Below are 24702 nucleotides of genomic sequence, written 5' to 3' on the forward strand. Positions count from 1 at the left end.
ATCATTTATTCCTGAAAATCATGAAGGCTGATTTGACCTTTGAGACAAATAAATAACTCAACACATGTAGTTCCTGCACTATGGCTTATTACTATTCCTCTGTCATCATCATTGCACTTTAATCTTTACTACAGTTAACTTGTTCATAAATGTTAAATGCCAAACAATGTAATTAAGATGACAGGACAGGACACACAATGCTACATTGGACACGTGCAGTGATAGCTGCTGAAGCATTTTCTTTAATCTGACTAGCAATGGTCTGTTGTCTGACATGGGTTGTCTGAGAGTGGGACAATTTGAGCATATGAATTAAGATGTGGCGACAGTTGCTCGCTTAAAATAGTCAAGTTAGTCTATTTGTCACAGCCTATATTTATCAGAACAGTGTTGTGCAAATAGCAACATCAGTCTGGTTTTGCAGAAATCCAGGCTGGTTTGAGTATTCAAAAAGTTGCTTGTTAAGTTCCCTGTACAGACAAGATAGAATATAACTCTTCATCTATTATAGTCAGCAGCTCCAGGGGTAGCTACTAAAAGCTTGCTAGCAAACAATACTGAATTTAGCACATCTGGAACTGACTTGTTCTATGGCTTTGTGGATATGTGTCTTTGTATATAACATATACAAAATAAAATGTAAAAGCATACAGAATCAAAAGGCTAATCATAAGGTGGTAGGTAAACACAGAAACAATTCATACATTTCAGAAACAAACTGTATTTGCAAAAAGAGGAACATTTGCAAAGTGAAATCATCTTTTTTACAATATCAGTGAAATTTACAAAAAGAAAATGCTGTGGGTGTGGGTGCTGTAAAAACATCTGATAAAAATCTGTCAATACTAAAGCAGATCGATAAAATCAGCATAACACAAGAGGAGAAGAAATCAAAACCATAACAGTCAGTATAGGAATAATTATTTGTTGTACATAGATTTCTCGTGTAGGGTGGTTGTTCATTAGTGGTAACAGCTCAACCATTGGAGGCTGAGAATGCTCCCTCTGGACAGAAACTCAGGCTCAATAACCAGTAACCACCAGTCCCTGTTGACATCAACATTAAAGAGACAGTTCCGTTTTTTTTGTAGGGTGAATTTCACTATTTTTGTCCTAACCTAAACAGAGACAGACAAACTCATGGAATCCCCCCCCCCCCATCTCTGGTGCAGTTTGAAGAAGTGTAACTAAAGAGATCTAAGAGAGATCAAGTAGCAGCTGCTCTCAGAAGACCTTTTAAAGTTCTCCAAAGATGGCTGGTCAACCAAAACAAACCATTTGTAATTTACATGTTACAATTTTTATACATCGAACAGCGACAGCAGATTAATATGAATGTATTTTGTAAATCGCAGAAACATAAAAAGGCATCCATGAGTTTGTCTGACTCTGGGTAAGTAGCCTAGGCAAAACAGTGGAGGAAAAACAACTACCCTTTAAGTGCTGTAGAGTATTTCAAGAAGCAGGAACATTTAGCCAAAGATGCCTAAGCAACCACCACATAGGTGTGTGTGTGTGTGTGTGTGTGTGTGTGTGTGTGTGTGTGTGTGTGTGTGTGTGTGTGTGTGTGTGTGTGTGTGTGTGTGTGTGTAACTTTGAGTGTTAAGAGACTCAGACTGGTTTGGGGGGTGGGGGTCCCTGAGCAAGGCACCTCACCCTTCAATAGAGCATTTTCAGAGGACATTTTGACCTGTCATATGTAGATGGTAAATGGGTCTGTTTCATTTAGGTGTTAAATTACTTACTGTGTCCACTGTCCAGACACAAACTGTGGAGTTGACAGGGTTCACCTGACACTGACATTGTGTATGTTTAATTTGGCAAACTATATTAGGATAACACAATGACAGGCACAGTCCATGTTTGCAGTCATCTGACTAAATGGTAAATCATGCTTCATGAAATACCCTTCAAATGCAAGGCATCGTGTGACTGAACAACTATTGATCAGAGGAAGTAAGTCAGTAGAAAGTCATCTTTGAGGCACTCAATGCAAACCCTAGACCTGGGAAAATTCAGTATTTGAAGTGATCTCAACTATACAAAAAACCTGAGGTACCTTGTCAGGTATAAACAACGGTCACCCTGATAAACATCAAACCAATATCTTTCAAATATATGAGATGTGTTCAAGTAGGAATTTTGCCCAGGTCTTATGCAGATGTGTAACGCATCACCAATTTGTTCTTTGTTAACAGTCAGTGTAAAGTCATATTGGAATCAGTATCAACTAAGTAACTAATGTGAATGTTAAGGCAGAAACACACACCCATGCACAGAAGTACAGCTAAGAACATGTATGCTCAGACCAACTAGCAAAAGTCTACCCTGTCAAGACACCCAGTACAGTGTCATCAACAGGAATGTAAAGTCATCAGCAGAATGAACAAAGTTTGCATTTTCACATTAGTACTTGGAAAAGATTCATTCCAACATGATTCATAATCGAAAAACTAAAATGAAAAAACTAAAAACGGATGTCTAAGATAACAAATGTATTATTGACATCAGAATTAAGCTCACTATGGAATATTATTGCAGTTGTTAGCTTTGTTAAGGCCTTAAAACACTATTGACATTACAGAAGTAGTGTATTTTATGTCCCCAGAAAGTGGTACAAATGGGTCCGTTTGGAATGAAAAACTAAATTCTGTTGAGTGTTTGGGGTCAATAAAAACAGAGATGACAAGGTGTCTGTGCTTATTGATACAGTAAGTAAAGGAAGGAATGCTAAGCATATTGGTCATCAATCTATGTGCCACCATTAAGTAGAAGGCATTACGGGGACAATGAATCTAGTGGGGGAAAAAAAGAAGAAAAAGAGTAAAAAGAAAAATATTCAATCTAAATAATAATTAAAAAAGGAATTGATCTTCACATTTGGCAGCTTGCTTGTGATAAATGATTCTCTCCAATGTAAGATTTGGAAATTAGAAGTGCCTGATACGCAATAATAATCTCACAAAAACAGAAATGGACTTTAGTGATTGTCATACAGACCATCATTCAGATGCTTTGATTTTAAGTTTGAAATAGTGACATGGGCTACATTTGTCTTAGTTTTTCTCCACACCATCATACAGTATCAGTGTTTATTTAGCTACAACAGTACTTGACACACATCAGTATTGAATTCAGATACATAATGCATTGTTCATGTTTAATGACATTTGAGAATGATAAAAATCTATGCAACCGCTGTAAGCAACTATTATCATTTTAATTGTGGCAAAAAACAGGACAATTTGGTAGTTAATGTTGAAAACCGTGATATTTTAGTGTTTTAGAGATATTTGTCGTGTACTCGACACAGTTTGAAACTGGGACGTCTGGTCTCCCTAGTGTTTCTCCTATATTCTCTCCATGTTGTCTGGATAAACATTCTGGACATGGAACTCAACTGGATTTCGAGCTAGAAACTCTTTTTTTCACCATTACAAAGATCCATGTGGCATTATCATGTTTCCGTAAGTAGTGTAGTGTACTACAAGTACAAATGAATCGATGCAATTAAAATTGAGTGTCAAGTAAATCAACTGAATCCAAGTTAGACTTTACAACGTATAAAGTTATGCAGGCACTCAACTATGAGACAGTAGTGGCAGTGTACAATCACACCATACGGAAGAACTTATGCCTTGGTTGTGAGCTGTGTCGCGCACTGAAAATAGCAGATCTACAAGCTTACAATAAGTCATGCTGCTGCAATGCGTTGTCAGCATGTAGATTGGCTATGTATGGTGTGCAAAACTGGCGCGGAACTAAGCATAAATCACCCATAATAGTGTACATACTGTTGTAGAATTGCATTCTAGCCTGAAGACAATAGCCTGAAGGACAGTCTGTACTGTGACAACAGATTAAGACATTGATGGATGCTGGCTAGGTTTCACCATGTACTGTCTGTAAAGCCCAGACCACACCAATGATTCGCAATGAGTTGCAAATTGCAACCATTGCCAGAAATTGCAGTGGTCTGAATTGCTGCAGGTCCCAGGTTTTTGGGATAATGTTGCGAGTGCTTGCAGGCGGTTGCAAGTTGAAACTCAACTCGATGCGTTGCGAATCATTGGTGTGGACTGGGCTTAACATTCAAGTACCTCTACTCACAGTAAAGAATAGCTTCTAGGTTATCGTTTACTTTCATACAGCAGTTAAAAACCACGTGCACTGTATGTCTACTGTACAAGCAGCTTATGCAAATAACACTATAACATCATGACATGACTTCACTGGCTGGATCACTGTTAACCACAGGAGTTAACATAGCAACCAAGTCTATTTTTGATCAAGCACAGCTACTGATAACGTTGCTTGGTATAAATCAACTCTTGTATACAACAGTGCAACTGTCCTTGGTCCAAGGCTTCACTGTCTTTGGTTGCCATCCGTCCTCTTTAAGGATGATCAATTCACTCTCATTCAATCATTACAGGAGGTGGATTAAAATGGTCCATTTTCATGAAGGAAATGACATCCCTGTGCACACATTAGTGGTAGCCATTTGTATTAGTGGAGATCATGTGCTACAGTACACTACAGTATGTATATAGGGAAATATACACGTGTGCTGGCTCTTTGTATTTTTATATTTGGATTATAGTAAGTGTGGTACTTTTAATTTCTTCAAATATGAATAAAACTGTTTCTTTCTTTGTCTAGATGAGCGCCGTCACTGGCAGCTTAGATTTTTTTGTTCCAAGAACAAATGCTGCTGCAAACAATGGATGTTTGCAGACCAATCATTCTGCACTGTATTGAGATTCAATGCATCGGCACATATTAGTTCAAGTAAGTTGTTGTTTATCACAGAATAAAAAAAGGATGCTTTATTGATTTTCAAATGGAGCTGTTGCCCATTTAATCTAGCTTGTTCTGGCATGTTGATAAATGCTTTTTCAACAGGAGAACAGAAAGAGCTCAGAGGAATGGAAAATGAAGTCTAGAACTTGGGAAGAAAGACAAGTAGTTGCGCTTAAGATTATTTGACCCTGTGTGTAATTGACCACACGCACTCCTGTCATTGCTACATTGTGCAATTAGAGGCCGTTGTGCCACGGCAATGAAACTGGTTTTCCAGCTTGACAGATTGACAGCTGCAGAGCAAAAGCTTCTTAGAACATCCAGAATAGGTTCACAATGTTGGTGTTTTTCTCCCAGATAGGCGAGGTGCATACTGTACAGCCCGTGCCCGGACTTTAAACCCATTAAAACCGGGAAAGCATCCGTGTCACTTTAGATTTTAACCACTAACAATTATTTTATACTTTGGCTATTAAAAAATAGCAGATACACAAGCTCATAGCGTGTCGCATCACTTCAGTCCGCGCTATGAGCTTGTACATCTGCTATTTTTTCTACAAATCTTTGAATATATATATATTTTAAAATCGTGAAAATGTGTACAAATCTTTGAATATATACATATTTTTTTAAATCATGAAAATTTGTACAAATCTTTGAATAAATATATATATTTTAAAAGCGAACATTTTTAACTAAAATCTTTGCTTCTGGGGGTCCCTGGAATAAAATATTTTGAGATGGGGGTCGGCAGCCAAATACATGAGGGTCCTTGACAGGGAAAGGTTTGAGAACCGCTGAAATAGGAATATACGTTTTTCAGAAAACTGTTTCAACATTTTTAGAATCGGCCTCGGGTCTTAATGGGTTAAGACAATTATGACAAATTGTGACACTTGTGACAAATTATCGGACACCATCTGACCTGTCCTCGTGTGCTAATCCCCACCCATCTGGTACTCCAAACACATTAAATCAAACACTAGGCATTATTTCCAAATACAATACAGCAGAGGGGCATGGCTAAAAAGCCATGTGAGCATTTTCATTGTATCAACACCTGTTGCCTGCAGTGGTCAAGAGTTGATCTAGTTGTAACAATGTGTGCATTTTTTAAAGTGTGTATGTCTGTACATTCACACAATCTGCAGCACACAGGCGCGCATATGTGCACGCACGGGACAGAGAGTAGATAAAACAAGATTTGGAAAGATTTATCTGTATGGTTTGGAATTTGGAATTTCCAAATTGTGGAAATGGTCTTGTGTCTAAATTATCACTTCAATTGTGACAGCGTGCAGATGGTGCAGTAAACTGAATTAGGATGTAGTCTAGAGAATATGTTAACTGGTAAACAACAGAAGCACAGAAGGAGCCCTTTCTCACATTAGCAACTGACCACTCACTAAGGGTATGTTATGTTTGAGAGACGAAAGCATAAATACTTAGAATGAAGACAGTATTGCTCAAACAGAAGAGGCCAATGTCCTCTTTTTCCTAATTCCATTTTGAGTTTTTGCGTTCTGGATCACGTCGATGTGAAACTGGGTCTCACGGCTCTCTTGACCATGACACCGTAAAACATCGACATGTGAGTTAAAAGCTCAAAGATTTCATCTGGACTCTTTAAAATTTTACAAATACCCACACAAAATAACGATCAAAAAACAAAGTCAAACGTCTAATTCCATTTTTCACGTGTTGAATCAACCAGGAGTGCAGCTTCTATCTCTCTTCGACAGTGCTTTTTAAAAAATCATTAGATCTCACTGTATAGAGCAGAAAAATAATTAGAAAATAATAAATTCACAAAATAGAGATAATAGAACAACAAAACTGATAAACTCTGAGAACTCTCTATGTTCAGTATACTTATACAGGAAACTAAAGAGGAAGTTAAAAGAATGAAAAGAATAATCTATTAAAAGAGAAATCAACTCCAGTGTTTACCTTGTAAATTAGTGGGTGTCTGTAATGGGAAGCTAGTGTTGCTATGGATACAAAAAGGTCCATATGACTCCTTTCTGAAACCAGTGAGGTTGTCCTTCAGTAGTAAGTTCCGGTTGTCTGGAGATCGTGCGAGTCTGGGGTCCATTCTTCCAGCGGCCTTTGTAACGAGGGAATCGGGGCGCCGTCCAATACGGAGATTTGTAGGCCGCTGCATATCGCTGAATCATCCAATCGGCTTGCAAGCTCCCGGCTCAAATAAAGGCATCCAAAGGGATGCAAAGAAACAGTCCAAACTTCAAATCCAGGTTATGCAAATGGAACATAAGATAGCCGTAGTGATCTTTTTTTCTTTTTCTTTCCAGAAAGGTCTTCTACAACACAAAAGTTGGCCAAAAAATCGTTAAAAATCAATCAAATAGGCAGCCAGTGGCTTCTCTGGGGATCCCCACCCTGCTTCCCTTCCCACAGCTTGGAAGTTGAGTCTGCACAATTGTGCGCGCATTGGGGCAGAGGGTTCACAACACACCGTCATCAACAGTGCTGGTAAGTCACACTAACACAAACATTCGTTGAGTGCATGCACACACATGTGCACACTCACACGCACACACACACACCACCCTTTTTCCTCTCGTACAGGGAATACGGTCCCCATTGTTCAGCAATCGACATGAGATACAAAATAATCCTAGCACACCCGAGTTTCAAACCTGCACTTCAGGAGCTCGCACTACTTTTTGTAAGTGTTCTCCTGGGTCCACAGAGGGAAACCCCCCCGCCATCCACTTTGCGTTTTTGCCACTGCTTCAGCACAGAGGCGAACACCTCCACTCTCCGTGTGTATGCAGGGGTAATTCTCTTCTCTACTGTGTGAACTTGGAGACACTGCCCTCTAGTGTCCGGAGGCCTTGGTGTCAGGGTTGCCGGATCTCATCTCATTCTGTTCTGTCTCATCAGAGGGACGATGCAGGAGGGTGGGCCTGCCTTGCTCAGGAAGGGGTGTTTGAGAAGCTCGTTGGCCGGGGCCCGCTGGGCGGGGTCTCGTACCAACATCCTGTCCAGGAAGCCCTTGAGGAGAGGAGACACCTGAGAAAGAAGGAGTCGGGAGAAGAGAGAAAAAAAGCCCTCCTGATTACTTGAGTTCTACAGCGCCTCAGCGAATTTAAGGCAGGTCCAATGCGTCACAGGAGAGGGACACAGTGGCAGTAAACATGTTAGAACACACTGGAGCAGCCCGGGCTACTTTGAGCCTTTTTAAGACAAATGACTGACGTTTCGATGTTATACTACATCTTTCTCAGTGTCATGATTCTGAGGAGGATGCAGTAATATCGAAACGTCAGTCATTTGTCTTATTAGCACCTTTATTAACACATCGGGTGCCAGCATTTTTTCATAACAACTTACCGTGGGTGCCAGCATTCTCCCCATTGACTGCGCTTTGCTGTTTAAAGCTTCCGCGTACGTTACAAGCAAATCCACGCAAAAAAAAGCATCGATTCATGTTGTGCCATGAGTCTGGCTACAGCCTGGAACCATAACATTTCCCTCCGCGAGTTACAACGGGGGGGGGATCGCGCATCGCGCATGACCGGTTTTCCCCACAGGAAACAGATTCGGAGATATAGGCGTTTCAAAGTAGGAAATAGACAGGAAGCGGATGGGAAAAAAAAATTGTTTCCGGTGAGCGATCTGGCACTTCCTTCGCAGGATTACAATGGGTGCTCCCAGAGCTGCTCTAGCCCCGCCCGCGCGGAGAAAAACGAAAAAAACAAAAAGACTAAACTCACGGTTCAGACCGTGTTCGGCACCGAAGCGGCGGAAGCGCCACTATGTAAACACACGGTTCAGACCGTGTTCGGCACCCGATGTGTTAATGAAAAAGTAGCTTTATTAATAAAAAAGTAGTCCGAGCTGTTCCAGTGTGTTCCCTCGAAATTTGTATATGAGAATGTATATATAATTAAAGATATTATATTAATTAACGTAATTACACACAGTATGCAAGTGATTTAGAATTGTCCGTTTACAGGGAGAAAAGGAATTACACCCAGCTCTTTTAATCGACTCTAAAGGGGTATTTAAACTTGGTCGTGCACCAAAAAACGATCTACAAACTCACAAGTCGCACCACAATAGAAACAAACCCCCCCCCCCCCCTCCGTGTAAACGCGTTGATACGGTTTTGAATCAATCAATCAAAAGTGTGTAGTGTTCCGTTTGGCGTACCTTGTGTAGGTTCTTGAGTTTCGGGGGCAGGTTGTCTCTGATCATCTTCATGGCTTTGAGCGGCGGCTCGTTGAAGTACGGTGGCTCGCCGTCCACCATCTCAATCACCATGACGCCCAGAGACCAGATGTCCACCTGGACACGATGAAGAGGGAGGAGGAGGGGTCGTGTCAGAATTCAACTAGTTCAACCGTCCTGGCTTTCCAAAACACACAGAAAAGTCAGAATGTGTCTCTTGTGTGTGAAAGACGTGCGTGTGCATGCATGCGTTACCTCTGGACCATAGGGCAGTCTGGAGATGAGTTCTGGTGCCATCCAATAGGGCGTTCCCACCAGAGACTTTCTCCTCTGTACCTCTTTAGAAACCTGGGCACAGAATCCAAAGTCTGACAGCTTCACCTGCAGATGGTGGTGGGGAGTTCAACATTGACAGAGGGAGAGAGGAGGAGAGAGTTGTTCATATACACCGTCACAACATATAGTACCACTAGGACATTATGTGGATAATGCATTAACACTTCTGACGCGCTGTGAGACTAACCGCTGAGTTTGAGCAAATATAAAACAGCTGTGACTGCCAGCTGACTGGTGTGAGTCACAGAACACTGGGTGGGCACAATCTTACATGTCTGAGAAAGCCTCTCTCTGCATGGAGGGTGGCTAGACAGAGCTTACCAGTGTCTGAACACTAGTACGCACAAAGCATAACAATGAGAAATGGAGGATATACATACTATATGCACACGCAGACACAACATGCACCTCTCATTGACATTTGTATATAGATAAAGTTGTTAAATGTTGTTATAATTTCACCATATAAGCTGATTTTGAGCCTAGCTAGCCCCAACCCTTAACCTCAGTGTAGACCTTATCACATTTTCAAAGACATCTGGTGGTTTTTCCAGGAACTCCTCCTCGCACTGCATTTATGGCCTTATATGTAAATCGCTACCTTCAAAACACACGCGCTCTATTAATGAGAAACTAAGCTTGATCGAGACCATTTCCCCAAGTAGACCAAACCACAGGCAGAACTGGAGCCCAGCCCCAGGGCCAAAACCATCATACCAGCCACCAAGGAAGTTGAAACTCTACATTTCAGCAAGTTTATGCCTGATTTGTACTTGGTTGTGTGCCGTGTCGTGCACCAAAAAACGCTGATCTTAAGCTAGATCTGTGGGTGAGTGCGACCCAGGGACACAAAGTACAAAATGACGAGAAATGTAATGCATTAATTTTTGAGCGGTACTTCCATATAGATGGATGCTGTAAAATGGTCTCGAGAGGTGTCCCCAAAAAGACCACTTAAATGAATGTTACACCGTATTACTCTCACGAGAGCAGAGTGCTCCGTCTTATGTCTTTATAAACTAACGTTATATATATTTTTTTGTGATATGGTCATTTCATATTCAATTCACAGAAAACAGGGGTCATGTCTATATTCCACGCTATGAACGCTCCATATCTAGGTCAACTCACACACCGTGGGAAAAGCATCTAAACAAGAAACGTAACGTCTACCTCCTCATGCTTGAGTTTTGGTTTGTTTGAATATGATCAATGATGAAATGTAACTTGTACAGAGATTCTCCACAAAACTGGAATAATTTGTCTTGGAGCCTGCCTAGATAGAACATGTTTCCCTCTGGAGAAAAATAGCAGCCGCTTGGAAATAGTCCATAACTGCAGTTTCAATTATTTAGTGATCAACTGTGCAGACATGTCACAAAGTTGTGCATGAGCATGAGCGCTACGTCCGGCCTGTGCACAGTCAATCCCATCTAAAGTAACACTGTAGCCACAAAAGCAGCAGCGGAACCTCAAACCTGCAAAGCTGTTGCACACATTTCCGAATACATAACATTTTTAAAATTGTATATATATATTATATATATGCCTATATATATATATATATATATATATATATATATATATATATATATATATATATATATATAAATACCTGTTAACTATTAACTATTATGAGTATTGACTAAAGTAGAAGACAGCGCTTCTGATAACAGAGTCAAAGAAGAATTAGACTTGTTCTGTGACGTTGACTTGCTCAGCATTAGCAGGGTCACAGCTGTTGAGGTTAGGTCTGCTATAAGCAGTAAATGTGACTCTGCACCCAGCTGAGAGGGCTGACAATGAGTGTCACTTGTTTGTGGTTCACACCCCACTTCAGAGAACTTAAAATTCAGATTAAATAGGTGTGTGCGTGTGGAGGCTCAGTTCCTCTCCCCCTAGCTCACAGTGAATGTGTTAACCACATGAACCCTCGCATCACTGTCTGGGCAGGTCATACTTGCCGTAGATTCTGCTAAAATAGGCAGACATTCCGCGAAAAGAGGTAAACCTTAGGCAGCCGAAAATAGTAGCTCAGCTAATTAAAGCTGTCATAATGAAGAGTGAGCAGAATGTAACACAAGAAGATCACAACTTCCAATGTAATCTATTGCCCAACTCTAAATATTAAAGAGTACACTCTGTAAAATCATCAATGGTAATTTAGCCCTTTGTAACTCAAACATACTAATGTAATCTTTGAACACTCTCAGAGTTAAATGAACACTCAGGCTCACCTAACATCTCTGTAGAACAGTGGTTCTCAACCAGTGGTGCGGGGACCATCAGTGGTCCTTGAGGGGGTTCCAGGTGGTCCCCAGCTCAATGATTGAGAGTTGGTAACCAATGGACCCTTATAGCTCTTTAACTCTTGAGTGTAAAATGAAACCAAATCATTTTACACTCTCAAGAGTTAAATTATTGTTAAACATCTGCATTACTTAATTAAATAATTGTTATTTTGATCAACTTTTGCCTGTTATCTCTCCTATGGTACCAACATCAATACGGCATGGAATTGTGGACACAATCGTATCCAACGATAACAAAATATTCTAAGTTTTGGGTCTGAGAGTCTCATCTCATCAACATTATGTCTATGGTGCATGTACTTTGAAATAACCATAGCGTGCTCAATTTTCATCCGATTTTCAAACGGTTTGGTGTGTTGTAAACACAAAAGATGCAGTTATGATACCGCATACTCATAATTATAATCATGTTTTTGTTGTTTTTTTAAACATTAATTATGCAGTATCATAACTACATCTTTGGTGTTTACAACACACCAAACCGTTTGAAAATCGGATGAAAATTGCGCACGCTATGGTTATTTCAAAGTACATGCACCATAGACATAATGTTATGAATGACCGTCCCAAGATGGCCGCCATGTGGCAACGTCGTACTCCATTGGCCAGCAGCGCGGGTGAGTCATCTAGCCTTTATATATATCTATGCCGCTAACCACCTAACCATGAACATTTGCACCCCAGATCACAATACACATATAGAGAGGCTTCCTTGATTGTAATCAGTTTAAACCGTCCATTTGAGACCGCCTCAAATGGGATGTTCCACATTGAACTTGTATGTATATATACGACTGTCTGTCTTTCAATAAATTAGAACATGTTAACCTTGGACGCTTGTTTGAGACTTAATGTGTTCCCGATGCATCGCTCTTCTTCTATGCTGCTACAACTGAGACATCACCTGGTATTTTCCTATGAACTTCTCTCATCCACATCATCTGACCAGACTTTGAATGACCTAGAGAAATAAAACCATTAGACTTTGTCATAGCATATCACCTCCTCACTCATTGTTCTGTGATTGACAGCGAACGTTGGCCAATCAGGTGGAACCCAAGTGAACCGGAATGGAGCCGAGTGCAGCACAGCGAAAACAAATGGCGGCCATTAAAACTCTCTCCGCTGTTTTGTCCGCTCTCAAACTTATTTTTTGTGGCACGGAATTTACTTATAAGATATTTTTCGGATAGCATTTAGTTGTTTAACTTCCTACATGTGGTCAATTAACACATCAGGTGCCGAACACGGTCTGAACCGTGTGTTTACATAGTAGCGCTTCCGCTGCTTCGGTGCCGAACACGGTCTGAACCGTGAGTTTAGTCTTTTTGTTTTTTTCGTTTTTCTCCGCGCGGGCGGGGCTAGAGCAGCTCTGGGAGCACTCATTGTAATCCTGCGAAGGAAGTGCCAGATCGCTCACCGGAAACACTTTTTTTTTTCCCATCCGCTTCCTGTCTATTTCCTACTTTGAAACGCCTATATCTCCGAATCTGTTTCCTGTGGGGAAAACCGGTCATGCGCGATGCGCGATCCCCCCCCGTTGTAACTCGCCAGGGAAATGTTATGGTTCCAGCCTGTAGCCAGACTCATGGCACAACATGAATCGATGCATTTTTTTGTGTGGATTTGCTTGTAACGCACGCGGAAGCTTTAAACAGCAAAGCGCAGTCAATGGGGAGAATGCTGGCACCCACGGTAAGTTGTTATGAAAAGATGCTGGCACCCGATGTGTTAATCATGACAGAGCCTATTCAAAAATAAAAATTCAGAGAACCCGCAGGGGCGGGCAGCGATACTCTTGTATGCGTATAAAGCAACCTATTTTCGGCATGGCCCTTTCAAAAGTCCCCTTGCGTCACGTTGCTCTGTGGTGGTGGTGGAACAAACAGCTGATTGGCTGAAGGGGTTGTCAGTCAACGGTACTTCTCCCGCCCACAGCAAAAAAATCCAAACAGGCCCTCATGCCAGACTCACTCCTGAAAACGAATACAAATGAGATTTCCGGAGGGGGGGGGCGGTTTACCAGGCTAGTCCGTGGCTCAAATGCCGAACAAATAATAGACCTTGACATGAAAACGGTTGAAAACCACTGTTTAAGAACACTGAGTAGACGCTCACTGCAGCATAAGCAGGTGCTGCAGAGACATCGGGGTCCACGGTTGTGGTTTGGAGTGCAGTTATAGGGTACGACAGCGAACGTGGGGTACATGGAGGTTACATAGTTTGGATCGCGGTGAACTCGGGGCACAGGGCAGTAGTTTGAAAGTACAGTTGGGGTACATACCCTCCCATCGTGGGTGAGAAGGATGGAGTCACTCTTGATGTCTCGGTGGATCACTCCCTGGGTGTGGAGAACGGACAGAGCCTTCAGGACAGACAGACACACCGTGGCAATCTGCTCCTCATTCATCCTGGAGGGGAGGGGAACAGTTAAGGAAAAGATTGGTATACGCTTTTATTTCTTTTACGCTTTATTTCAGGTAGGTCCAGTGGTGGAAAGTGTACTCAAATGTTTTACTTAAGTAAAAGTATCAATACTGCAATCAACCAATACTGCAATGTAGAAGTACTCTGTTAAAAAAGTCCGGAATTCAAAATGTACTAGTAAAAGTACAAAAGCATTGGTATCAAAATGTACTTAAAGTACCAAAACTAAAATGCTTGAAAATAGCAGATCTACAAGCTCACAACGCGTTGCAATGTAACACGTTGCTTGTAGATCGGCTATTTTCAAATAGCCTAGGTATAAAATACGGCTAAAGTGGTTAATGTATGTTTATAATGTAATAATTCATATCTGCAAAGGTAACTAGTAACTAAAGTTTTCAAATAATTGTAGTGGAGTAGAAGTACAATATTTGCCTCTGAGATGTAGTAGAGTAGAAGTAAAATACTCAAGTACAAATAAGTACTTCAGTACATGTACTTAGTTACTTTCCACCGCTGGATAGGTCAGTGTACAGAGACAGGAAACCAAGGGCAGAGATAGAGAGACAAGATGGGGATCTGATCCAAACCCGGTTCCAGTCCACCAGGATCATAGTGGGGTCCAGTGATCCATATACTTCGTTGACCAGGGTCCACAAGGAGTCTATTACTTCCCTCATTTTTACTACACCAAATGTCTTTGCTGAAAACAGCTTAGCTTGTTGAATCTTGGAAACTGATTAATAATGTTGACACAAAATCTTTTCAAATGGGTGTCCGCAGGCAAATACCCATCATTTTGGGGGGTCTTGACATGAAAATGTTTGAGAGCCACTGCACTGGCTGAACCATCAGGGGACCAGTAGTAGTTTCCACACCTCCAATGGCAAAAACACCAAACAATACTGCCCTCTTGTGGTGCTAACATGCTACACAGTTGCCACACAAGGATGAGATGCAATGGGGGAAAACAGTGGTAACATATCTCCTGTCAAGATGAATAGGAGTGTGTGCAGAAATAAGACAAAAGAAAATGTCATTACAACTGACCAATCCACTGTCAAATAGATACGTTTATTTTATATATATATTTTAAATAGATACGTTTAAATGAACCGTACACTGCACACGCAACCAAGGTTAACTCTTATCACTGTGACTTGTGTCGACTTTGTTTCATGTTGTATATCTACAGTACATTTATGTGTGTTCTTTGTACTCTTACACAGTAAAATCTGAGTTAAATTAACAAAGCTACATTAAGATGTTACTGTGTCATTGTAAGGCACAAATAACAGTGACTGAATGTAACATGACAGATACGTATGTGTAACATTTCTCTCGCGCCAGTGGGGTTGGGATCCAGAACCGGAATCGGTTCCGTCACATTTGAAACAGCTTCCGGAACCGGTTTTATCACACCGTCAGAGATGTGGATTCATGTCTGCTACACAATTACAATAACAGTTGGTTCTCAAACCTTTTAATTTCAAGGACCACCATAGCTCTGAGAGTGTACAAATGGAACCAATTTGGTGTACACTCTCCTGTAAGGGCCCATTTGGAAGACCCTATAGGAATCGTTAACGGCAATGCTGATTTCGTCGACTAAAACTATGACGAAAAATGTTCCGTCGACTACCTTTTTTCACTGACGAAAACGAAATAAAAACTAAGCAATGATGACAAGACTAAATATGAAACTAAGACTAAATATATTGAAAATTTCGTCAACAAATAAAAAACAGACTAAAGTGTTAGGGAAGGAATAGTGGAGAAGAGATCCAATGAACTAAAGGACAAGTCATTTTATAATTGGTTGCGCTCGGGTGTTGTGTTCTGAAAATAGCAGATCTACAAGCTCACGATGCGTCGCAGCACAACGCATTGTGAGCTTATAGATCGGCTATTTTCAGCATGCAACCAAGTGTAAAATCAGCCATTGCGATGCCTTCAAGGCACCGCCAAAATACATTTTAGTAAAACTAGACAAAAACTAAAACATTTCAGATGACTAAAATATGACTAAAACTAAATGGAATTTAATTCAAAAGACATGACTAAAACTAAATCAAAATTTGCTGTCAAAATCAACGCTGGTTAAAGGGAACCGTTAAGGAATCGGAATCGATCAAATCCTAAAAGGATCCCAAGACCTACTCACCTGGTGTGAGTGACGATGTCAGTCAGGGCCCCTCCCTCCAGGAACTCCATGACCACCCAGAGCTCGTCTCCTACCAGGTAGCTGTTGTACATCTCTACCACGTTGTCGTGGTGATAGTCCCGCATTATCACCACCTGTTGGTTTTCATCATTACATAACACATACATTTATGCCACTGCAATGAGTAAAACCAAAAGAAAAGACATCTACGTCAAGGCTGTCTATCTATTCATATTCAAACAATTTAATCGATTATAAAAACTCACTTCGCATTTTTTTGCATTGGTTTATATATAAAACATTTTTGGGCGGTGCAACCGCCCCTATATGTGAGGTTTGGACATCGACACCCATTGCACCCCCCTAACCCTGCACCGTGATTGGCCACCATGACTCTATTCAGGACTGTGATTCGCTAGAAACACATGACACATGTGCATAGCCCTATAAATAGGACTAGGACTTAAAAAAAACACATTTCTGTTTTTTTTAAGTGAATCACTTCCATCACTGTGATGACCACTGTGACCACACCGCCCACTTCACACTGGGTGTGATTTTTAAAAGTTTCTTGATGAATCGATTGATAAAAAAAATCAATCAATGGAATAACCACTAAGAAGATAATGGATAGCTGCAGCCCTAGTTGTGACGTGTACAGCACAGAATCTCATACCTCGTTGAAGAGGAGTTCTCTGCGCTGCTGCTTCCTCAGGTCCATCTTTTTGACTGCCACCAGCTTGCCCGTGCTCTTCACCGTGGCGATGCACACTATGCCCGTGGAGCCCTCCCCTATCTTTATGTAGTGGTCCAGGTATGTCCGTGGGTCGCCCGGGTCCACCACCATCTGCAGCGCCGCTCTGAACTGCTCGTGGGACACTCTCTGGGGCTCCCTCTGTGGCGAGCGGCCCTGAGGCGGAGCGTTGGGTCCCGGGGCCGAGGCGGGGGGGCCTTGGGGGGGCCTCGGGGCAGGGACGCCGGGGTGCGGTGTGTGGGGATGCTGCTGCTGCTGCTGCTGGGTGGCCGCAGGGCCCAGGGTGGGGTGCGAGGTGTGGTGGGGGTGCGGGTGGCTCACCGGGGGTTTGGCGGCGGAGGAGCCGTGGGTTGAGCCGGCAGAGGGTCCGTTATGAGGCGGGCCGTCGTGGTGCCGGCCCGGCTGGAACAGGGAGAAAAGAGAGCACACAGCACAGGGACAACAGAACAACATCATTATGGATTTGCCTATTACCATGTTATCACTCAGAACCACTTATTGCTGACAGTAAACCTTTAGGGAAAGGAACAACAAGCACAGCTAAACACAAACAGGGCAGTAAACAAAGTGGTAAGAGCTAATCTACGAGCCAGTCTATCAATTCACCTCCCTTTCTGTCTAGCTAGAATTCCTGCTAGGGCTAGATTATGCTGATGTCTGTCCCAGGCTCAGGTCAGCATAGGTATACTACAGTAGGATGAAATAGCATTTCTCCCAAGAACTACAATTAGACATTATGGTCATTAAAAACAATGCTCAAGAGTGGACACAACTGTATGACAAGACAAAACACATATCAATAAGAGAAAAAAAGAACAATGTGCAAAGTTGTTGTGAATTTTTAGATTCATAAATCATAGTTGAAAATAGCTAAACGTTGATAAATAAATACAGTCCGGTGTTCCCTTGGTTTGAATGGGAGTACTAGTGGGGCAAAACAGGGGGGTGGGGACCAGGTTGAAACAAGACGATGGTTGAAACAAGAAGATGGATGCATCAGTGAGTTCAACCATCTGACAGCCTGGGGGAAGAAGCTGTTGTACAGCCTGGTAGTCTTTGTAGGGATGCTTCTGAACCTCCTGCCAGATGATAGAGGGACTAAAAGCATGTGTGAAGGGTGAGAGAGGTCCTCCAACATTGTTGGATGCCTTCCAAACAGAGCGTGTGTGGAAAATCTCTTGGATGGACAAGAGAGAGACATTTTCTCAACCGTCTGCAGAATTCTTTGTAGAGCTTTGCGATTAGCGGTGTGGCAGATCCCATACCAGACGATGAGGACACTCAATAGTTACTGTGCAGAAGGTGGTGAGGATGGGTGCATAGAGGTATAATATAACTAGAGGGCGGATTGCCCCGCCCCCAGCTATCATTTCAATGAATGTGCTCAGTGGCGTTTTGAAGCACCCGGAAGACTGCCGGAAGTAGAATTATTGAGTCGATTTTGACCACACGTAGAGTTATGAGCATGCGCACTAGTGTCCTTTTTGCGTTCTACGGCAGCCCGTGTGTCAAGGATTGAACGCGAGATATTTATGAAATTCACTGGAGATGCCTATGTATATGTAAATGCATATGTATTTATGTATAATATGTTTACATATTTATATCTATATATATAAATATATATCAGTATGTTTTGCTCGTGCATGTATTTCTCCCCGCCTGCAGTTCCAGCTTTGGCCACTGGGGTGGCGGCTTCAAGATTTCTCAGCGGCTCTGGGGGCTTGGATGGGTGGGAGCCTGCTTCACCCACCACAGCAGGAAGTGCAGTTGTTGCTGGGATCTCCTGACCTGAGAGCTGGTGTTGGGGGTCCAGAAGACGTCCTCCGTGATGTGTAACACAACTTGGTGCAGTTTATCCTTTCCACTGTAGAGCCTCTGATGTACAGTGGGGGAAGTGGTCAGGGCTGGACCTTCTAAAGTCAACAATCAACTCCTTTGTTAACCCTTTAAGACCGGGGACGCATCTGTGTAATTTTAAGATTTATTTGGCTATTCAAAAATAGCAGATATACAAACCCATATCTAGGTACTATAGTCATAAAACGTACTAAAGGTACTATAGTCATAAAACGTCATTCTATTGCAGTAAGTTGCAGCATAAACCCAATTTCCATACATTCCAATTTCTGACTTTTTGCCAATTGTCAGATCAATACCATAGTCTAAAATATGAGCTTGTAGATCTGCTATTTTTTGAAAAATCGTGAAAAATATGTACAATTCTTTGAATAATGTAATAATTTGTCACTCAAATCTTTGCTTCTGGGGATTCAACAGTTTTAAAAAAAAATGTGTTTGCTACAATATCAGTGGTTCTCAAAAATGATATGTACTGTATTTGACCGTGGAGCCCCATCTCAAAATATTTTGTTCCAGGGACCCCCCCAGAAGTTGTAAGCGCTATGGGCTTGTATATCTGCTATTTTTGAATAGCCAAAGAAATTTTCATTTCATTCATTTTCCGGTCTCAAAGGGTAAAAACGACATTCAGGGACATTATTGTTGTTCTCCGACAGCTGTTCCACCTCCTCTCTGTAGGATGTTTCATTGCTGCCAGTACTGATGAGGTCCATCCAACGGTGGTGTCATCCGTAAACGTAATGATGTGGTTTGTATAGGATGTGGAGGTGCAGCTGTGGGGTCAGTAGTGTGAGCAGAAGGGGGCTGAGCACACAGCCCTGGGGAGGGCTGGTGTCCAGAATTACTGTGCTAGAACTGCTGGTGCCATTCTGCACCGACTGGGGCCTGCTGGTGAGGAAATCCAGGATCCAGTTACAGAGGGTGGGGTTGAGTACCAGCAGATTGAGCTTTCCTATTAGCTGCTGAAGGATGATGCAATTAAAACCTCACACATCTCTTGTCATAGGCAAGTTTCTGATCACTTAGACACACTGCCTGAGATAACTCGTAACAAAACAATTGTAAAAAATAAACCAAAGTCAACATCTGTCCGGAGTGGCTGCTGCGTCCTATCACGCCGCCATGTACAACATCTACAACACAGCTGTCTATCCGCCTGTCTGGCTCTCTATACTACCACCTTTCGTGTTTGTCTTTAATGTCTTGTTAAGTCTTCAAATGACCTGGATGAAGATTTTTGTCTGTTTAGTCTTTACGTTTGCGGTTCGTATCTGTCCTAGTGCTGCTTGTCAGGCACTTGTAGCACTATCAAGTGGCAGTTTTATATCAAATGGTGTTACTGTGGCTCTCATATCTCAAGCCAGACAACTATTCCACAATCTTCAAAAAGGTATATAGTCTGTAAATATGCCCCCTGAAAGCGGTTCAAAGGAAGTTTGTCATTTCTGTTCATGAAAAGTATTTTAAAATGTATTTAAAATATAATTCCATTGCAGCAGCAAGCTGTATATGCTTAGACTAATTTGGAATGATTTACGCGACCGTAAAAAACATTTGGTTTAATGCCTTGAACCGTTTCAGTGCTTCCCAAGTACAGACTGTATGACGGGAGCATTTGGAAATTGCGTGAGTCAACAGTCTGTTTCGAGAATCTATTATTATTTCAATCAATGCAGTCTAGTCTGTCCTCTCGTGTATACCTGTCCCGTGGGGCTGCGTCCGCCCTCGCTGTCTGTCCTGGGGTAGGTGTTAAATGGCCGGGTGTTCTGCTGAGCTGTTTTCATCACCCCCTCTGTGACCGGCAGGTTGGGGGTTCGAATGTTGGGCCCAGACAGCGGTCTCTTGTCCCGGGGAGACTGAGGGCTGCCGTCCCGTCCAGTGTAGCTAGACTTGGGCCTTCGGTCACCTTGCTGCTCCCTACGAACCACTGGGTCCTGGAGAGAGGGACGGAGGGAGGGAGCGGGAGGAGAGGATGATGGTAGGGAAAGATGTAGGGAAGGAGAGAGGGCAGAAATGGTGATCGGAGGGAAGGACGGGTGGAAAGACACGGTGGGTGAAAAGGAGTATTTGTAGGGAAACATAAACAAATGGAATAGCAAATTGGCTAATTTAATTAACCTATATGTGTCATTGACTGGGGTTTCTCAGGAGTCTGTACTGGGCCCCTCCTTTTTTCCACCTAGACCAAATATCTTCGACACATATCTGCAATTTTTGACAAAATTTGACAAATGAATTTTGCAGAACGTCCGCCTATTATGACATGCCCAGAATAGGGACGCTAGCGTCCACGTGGCTAATATAACAGAGACTGGAGATTCAGGGAGAGATACCCAATTATGACATCATTTTTTACCAAGGGACCATTGCACTCCAGACATTACATTAGGCGTCACATCCAGTGTTGCCACAGAAACAAGCAACCAGGTCTAGGAAAACCAGCCCAAAAGAAGCGACTAGGGGCCACATGAGCACTTTAACATATACATCAGCTATTTGAAAATAGCAGATCTACAAGCTTGTAGATCGGCTATTTTCAAATAAAATCGTGCGGGGAAATAAATAATAAGCAGATCTGGCACATCCATCGTTACCTGGTGGTGTTCACGTGGCTCTCTGTCTCTATGGGGAGGAGGCGGGGGTCCAGACCCTGGCCGGTCCCTGTGGGATCTGGGCTCCTGGCCGCGGGGCTGCTGATGGGGCCGACCTGGGACAGGCTCATCTCTCTGAGGGGGCCGAACTGCACGCTGTCCCTGGCGGGCGTCCCCGCGGTCCCCTCCGTGATCCGGTCTGGGTCGCTCTCTGAGGGAGAGCAGAGACAGGAAAAGGGTGACTCTGGCTTGTCTTTACATGTACACCCATCTGTCTATGAAAGCTATTGTAGCAACTATGCAAGCCCGATATATTTTTAATATCCAAAAATGCCTTTATCTACATTAGTCCAATTTTGGGGTGGCCTGATATCGCATAGCATTGTCTTGCTATGATCACTACACTATACTGTACACATGAAGTTTTGTTTATTATTATTTGCAGTAGTCGAATATAGATACACGCTGGCAATTTGTAATCTGACAGATTATAGTTAACAGCACAGCGTTAGCCTAGTTCCTTCAGTGAATCTCTATGCTGTTGACACCATATATAGTTCTCATTGAGAGAACAAACATAATAACTATGTAAATGACATAGCATAGCATTCATCATAATAGGCTAACAAGACTTTGCTTTGCCAACTCTTTATATATACAATATATGGATTGGCTGGAAATCTGAGTGGTAACCTCGCTATAGTCCCCTCCGTGTTTCTATAGGTGTCGAGTTACTTAGCATATTTCCTGGTACCTGTCGGTGTGTGGATAGTGTCTGTGGTGAGGATCTCCATTCTCTTGTCCTCCTCCAGAGGAGCCAGAGTCTCGCCGGGGCTGGACGGGGGGGCTACCTCGTCTGAGTGAGTTGGAGCGAGTCACAGACATGGTGTCAAACTCGTCCAGCAGCCATGTCAGAGAGCCATCCACTCCCAGCTTACTGCCACGCACAATGGTCTGAGGACACGCACACACCGAGAGATACAAGCACATGGTCAGTTAACAGCACACGCTGACAAGCTTTGGGTAAAGCTTTGGTAAATGTTGCCTGACGGCCTCTCTTTCTCACGTCTGTTTGGAGGCAGACTTATGTGGGACCAAAGCTTGCATTAAAGTAATTAGAATGCCTTATTCTTCATGCAAAATCAATTACAATAGTGCCAAACCTCAAATAAAATGTTCATGTGCTCAACATTTGTCAACGCATGTAAAAAAATAAAAAAAAATAAAAAAAATGTCAACAATGTATTTGCTTGGCGTATTTCGTCAGTTTCCGGTTGCATGCTATAGTTTTAAATGGGGCGTGGAGCAATGCAAATGATTCTCCACGCGAACGTGCCTCTGACTGTCAGACAAAAATGAGGAAGACCGGCGATACACACATATCAGAGCTTTATACGCTGGTTGGTGAATCACACGTCTGCTTATCGAACACGTACGCACCCCTTTATTGACTTTATTTAGGCACAATTTACTAACAGCTTAGTGAATCAGGCCCCATGATGACCCTACTCAATCATTACTTATTCTACTATAATTAAGGAAACCTGTCATCAAGTAATTATGTCATCAAAACCTGTCTGTTCAGCAGGGTTCTCCTCAGTGGCTTGAGCAATTGATCTGAACTTGCATATGGACACAACTGCAACGCCTGTTTTTCACTTTCCCAAAATGTACACCATTTATTAGCGTTTTTGTATAACACCTACAGTCTATGGTAAACACTGGAGATTCTGCGATCTGGCAATGGGATCTATCGTCACCATGGTTACAGCTTTTGTATAAACACATACAGTCTATGGTAAACACCAGAGGTTCTGGCTATGGGATCTATTGTCGCAAGCTGCAGGATGATCAAACACACGAGGACTTATGGCTGCCGACCATGGCCACTGCCACATGCTGCAAACTTATAAACGACTTTCAATTACGGCCCGTGTCCACACACACTGCGTTTACTTTTATGAGCGGGAGGGCGCTTTGGAGATCATCTTCATAGCACTAGCGCGCCGTTTCACACGTTGCGTTATTAGCACAAATTGCTTAGCTTAAATATCAACTTCTCATGGTTGTGGGAGAGAGAGAGAGAGAGCACATCCCTGGGTAGCGCAACAGAGCAGAGCGTCAGACTTGCCTCACGGCTGCGGACAAATCACAATGTGTGAAGCTGCCGTGTGTGTGTGTGTGTGTGTGTGTGTGTGTGTGTGTGTGTGTGTGTGTGTGTGTGTGTGTGTGTGTGTGTGTGTGTTGTAACTGTCGCAGCTAGACAGACATCGACTCACAGGAACACAACACACGTCTTGCCCACACATAACTTAAAGTCTGCAAAGATTTTGAGTGCGCAGGGTATGCACCCCGGGTATGGACTAGTAGTATATGCTTTTTAATTACACCCGTACTGATGACCCTGTGACCCCCTCCACACACACCTTGCGTGGCTCTACGGTGGTGATGACGGTGGCATCAATGAAGGGCTTGGGCCTCTTGGCTGTGTCCTCGATCAGGGACTGCCATTGCCGCGGCAAGCCCACGAACTTCTGCTCCTGCTCGTCGAAGTCCGTGTGAACGCGGTGCTCGAAGTTGGACGGCGCCGAGATCTGGATGCGAGACTTCTTCTTTTTGGTGAACATGGCGGCGGTGACAGCAGCAGCAGGGACAGAGGGCGAGGCTGCAGCCTAGCATCAGACCTGCAGGGAAGACAAGGGAGGGAGTGAAGAAGAGAGAGGGAAGAGGAGGAAACAAGGAGGGAAAGACGGGAGGGAGGGAGAGGTTCAGGTATTACAATTTGGATTCTAAAATTATACATGATTAGTAATGCAAAATATTTGTAAAAGCCTAAAATAACATGAAATATAAAAACATCAGGTTAATTGTGTATGGGTTAAAAATGCTAAATAAAATACAGTATTGGCTCTAGGATAACAAATCGTCTCCCCGGTACTCTTTCCTTGACTGATCTGAAATACAGGGAGAGTGCGCAGCACAGTGCAGTGGAGGAAGTAGAATTTTACAAAGTGCATGTTTCCTCAAAACAATTTACATACAGCATAAGCAACAAATACACACAAGCTCTGGCCTCATATCTGAAAACCACCCTGTTCTCTTTTGTTTGCATTGGACTATGTCCTTCACTGGTCTGTAATGCTGAGCTTAGAAGGAAGGTGACACCAAGTGGAATATCCACCAGTAAACAAACAGGACACAATAACACACTATATGGACAACAACACTAACACACATGCTCTAACACAGGGATGT

General features: G+C 42.7%; 1 protein-coding gene across 3 annotated transcripts in view; it reads right to left on the reverse strand.

Moving 5' to 3' along the window:
- Positions 1–306: 306 nt before the first annotated feature.
- Positions 307–24702, reverse strand: part of pak4 (p21 protein (Cdc42/Rac)-activated kinase 4) — a 69988-nt gene continuing 45592 nt past the window's right edge. For all 3 annotated transcript variants that reach the window (XM_084063742.1, XM_084063744.1, XM_084063743.1), the window contains exons 2-11: positions 23874–24131; positions 22202–22401; positions 21451–21658; positions 20557–20790; positions 16916–17395; positions 16240–16373; positions 13933–14059; positions 9256–9381; positions 8983–9117; positions 307–7839 (exon numbers count right to left, since the gene is read on the reverse strand). In XM_084063742.1, the coding sequence (XP_083919868.1) occupies positions 7684–7839; positions 8983–9117; positions 9256–9381; positions 13933–14059; positions 16240–16373; positions 16916–17395; positions 20557–20790; positions 21451–21658; positions 22202–22401; positions 23874–24074 (2001 nt within the window). In that variant the 5' untranslated portion in view covers positions 24075–24131 and the 3' untranslated portion in view covers positions 307–7683. The remainder of the gene's footprint in view (positions 7840–8982; positions 9118–9255; positions 9382–13932; positions 14060–16239; positions 16374–16915; positions 17396–20556; positions 20791–21450; positions 21659–22201; positions 22402–23873; positions 24132–24702) is intronic.

The sequence above is a fragment of the Gymnoscopelus microlampas genome (assembly GCF_963454915.1).
Source record: "Gymnoscopelus microlampas genome assembly, chromosome: 8".
In the NCBI taxonomy this organism is placed as follows: domain Eukaryota; kingdom Metazoa; phylum Chordata; class Actinopteri; order Myctophiformes; family Myctophidae; genus Gymnoscopelus; species Gymnoscopelus microlampas.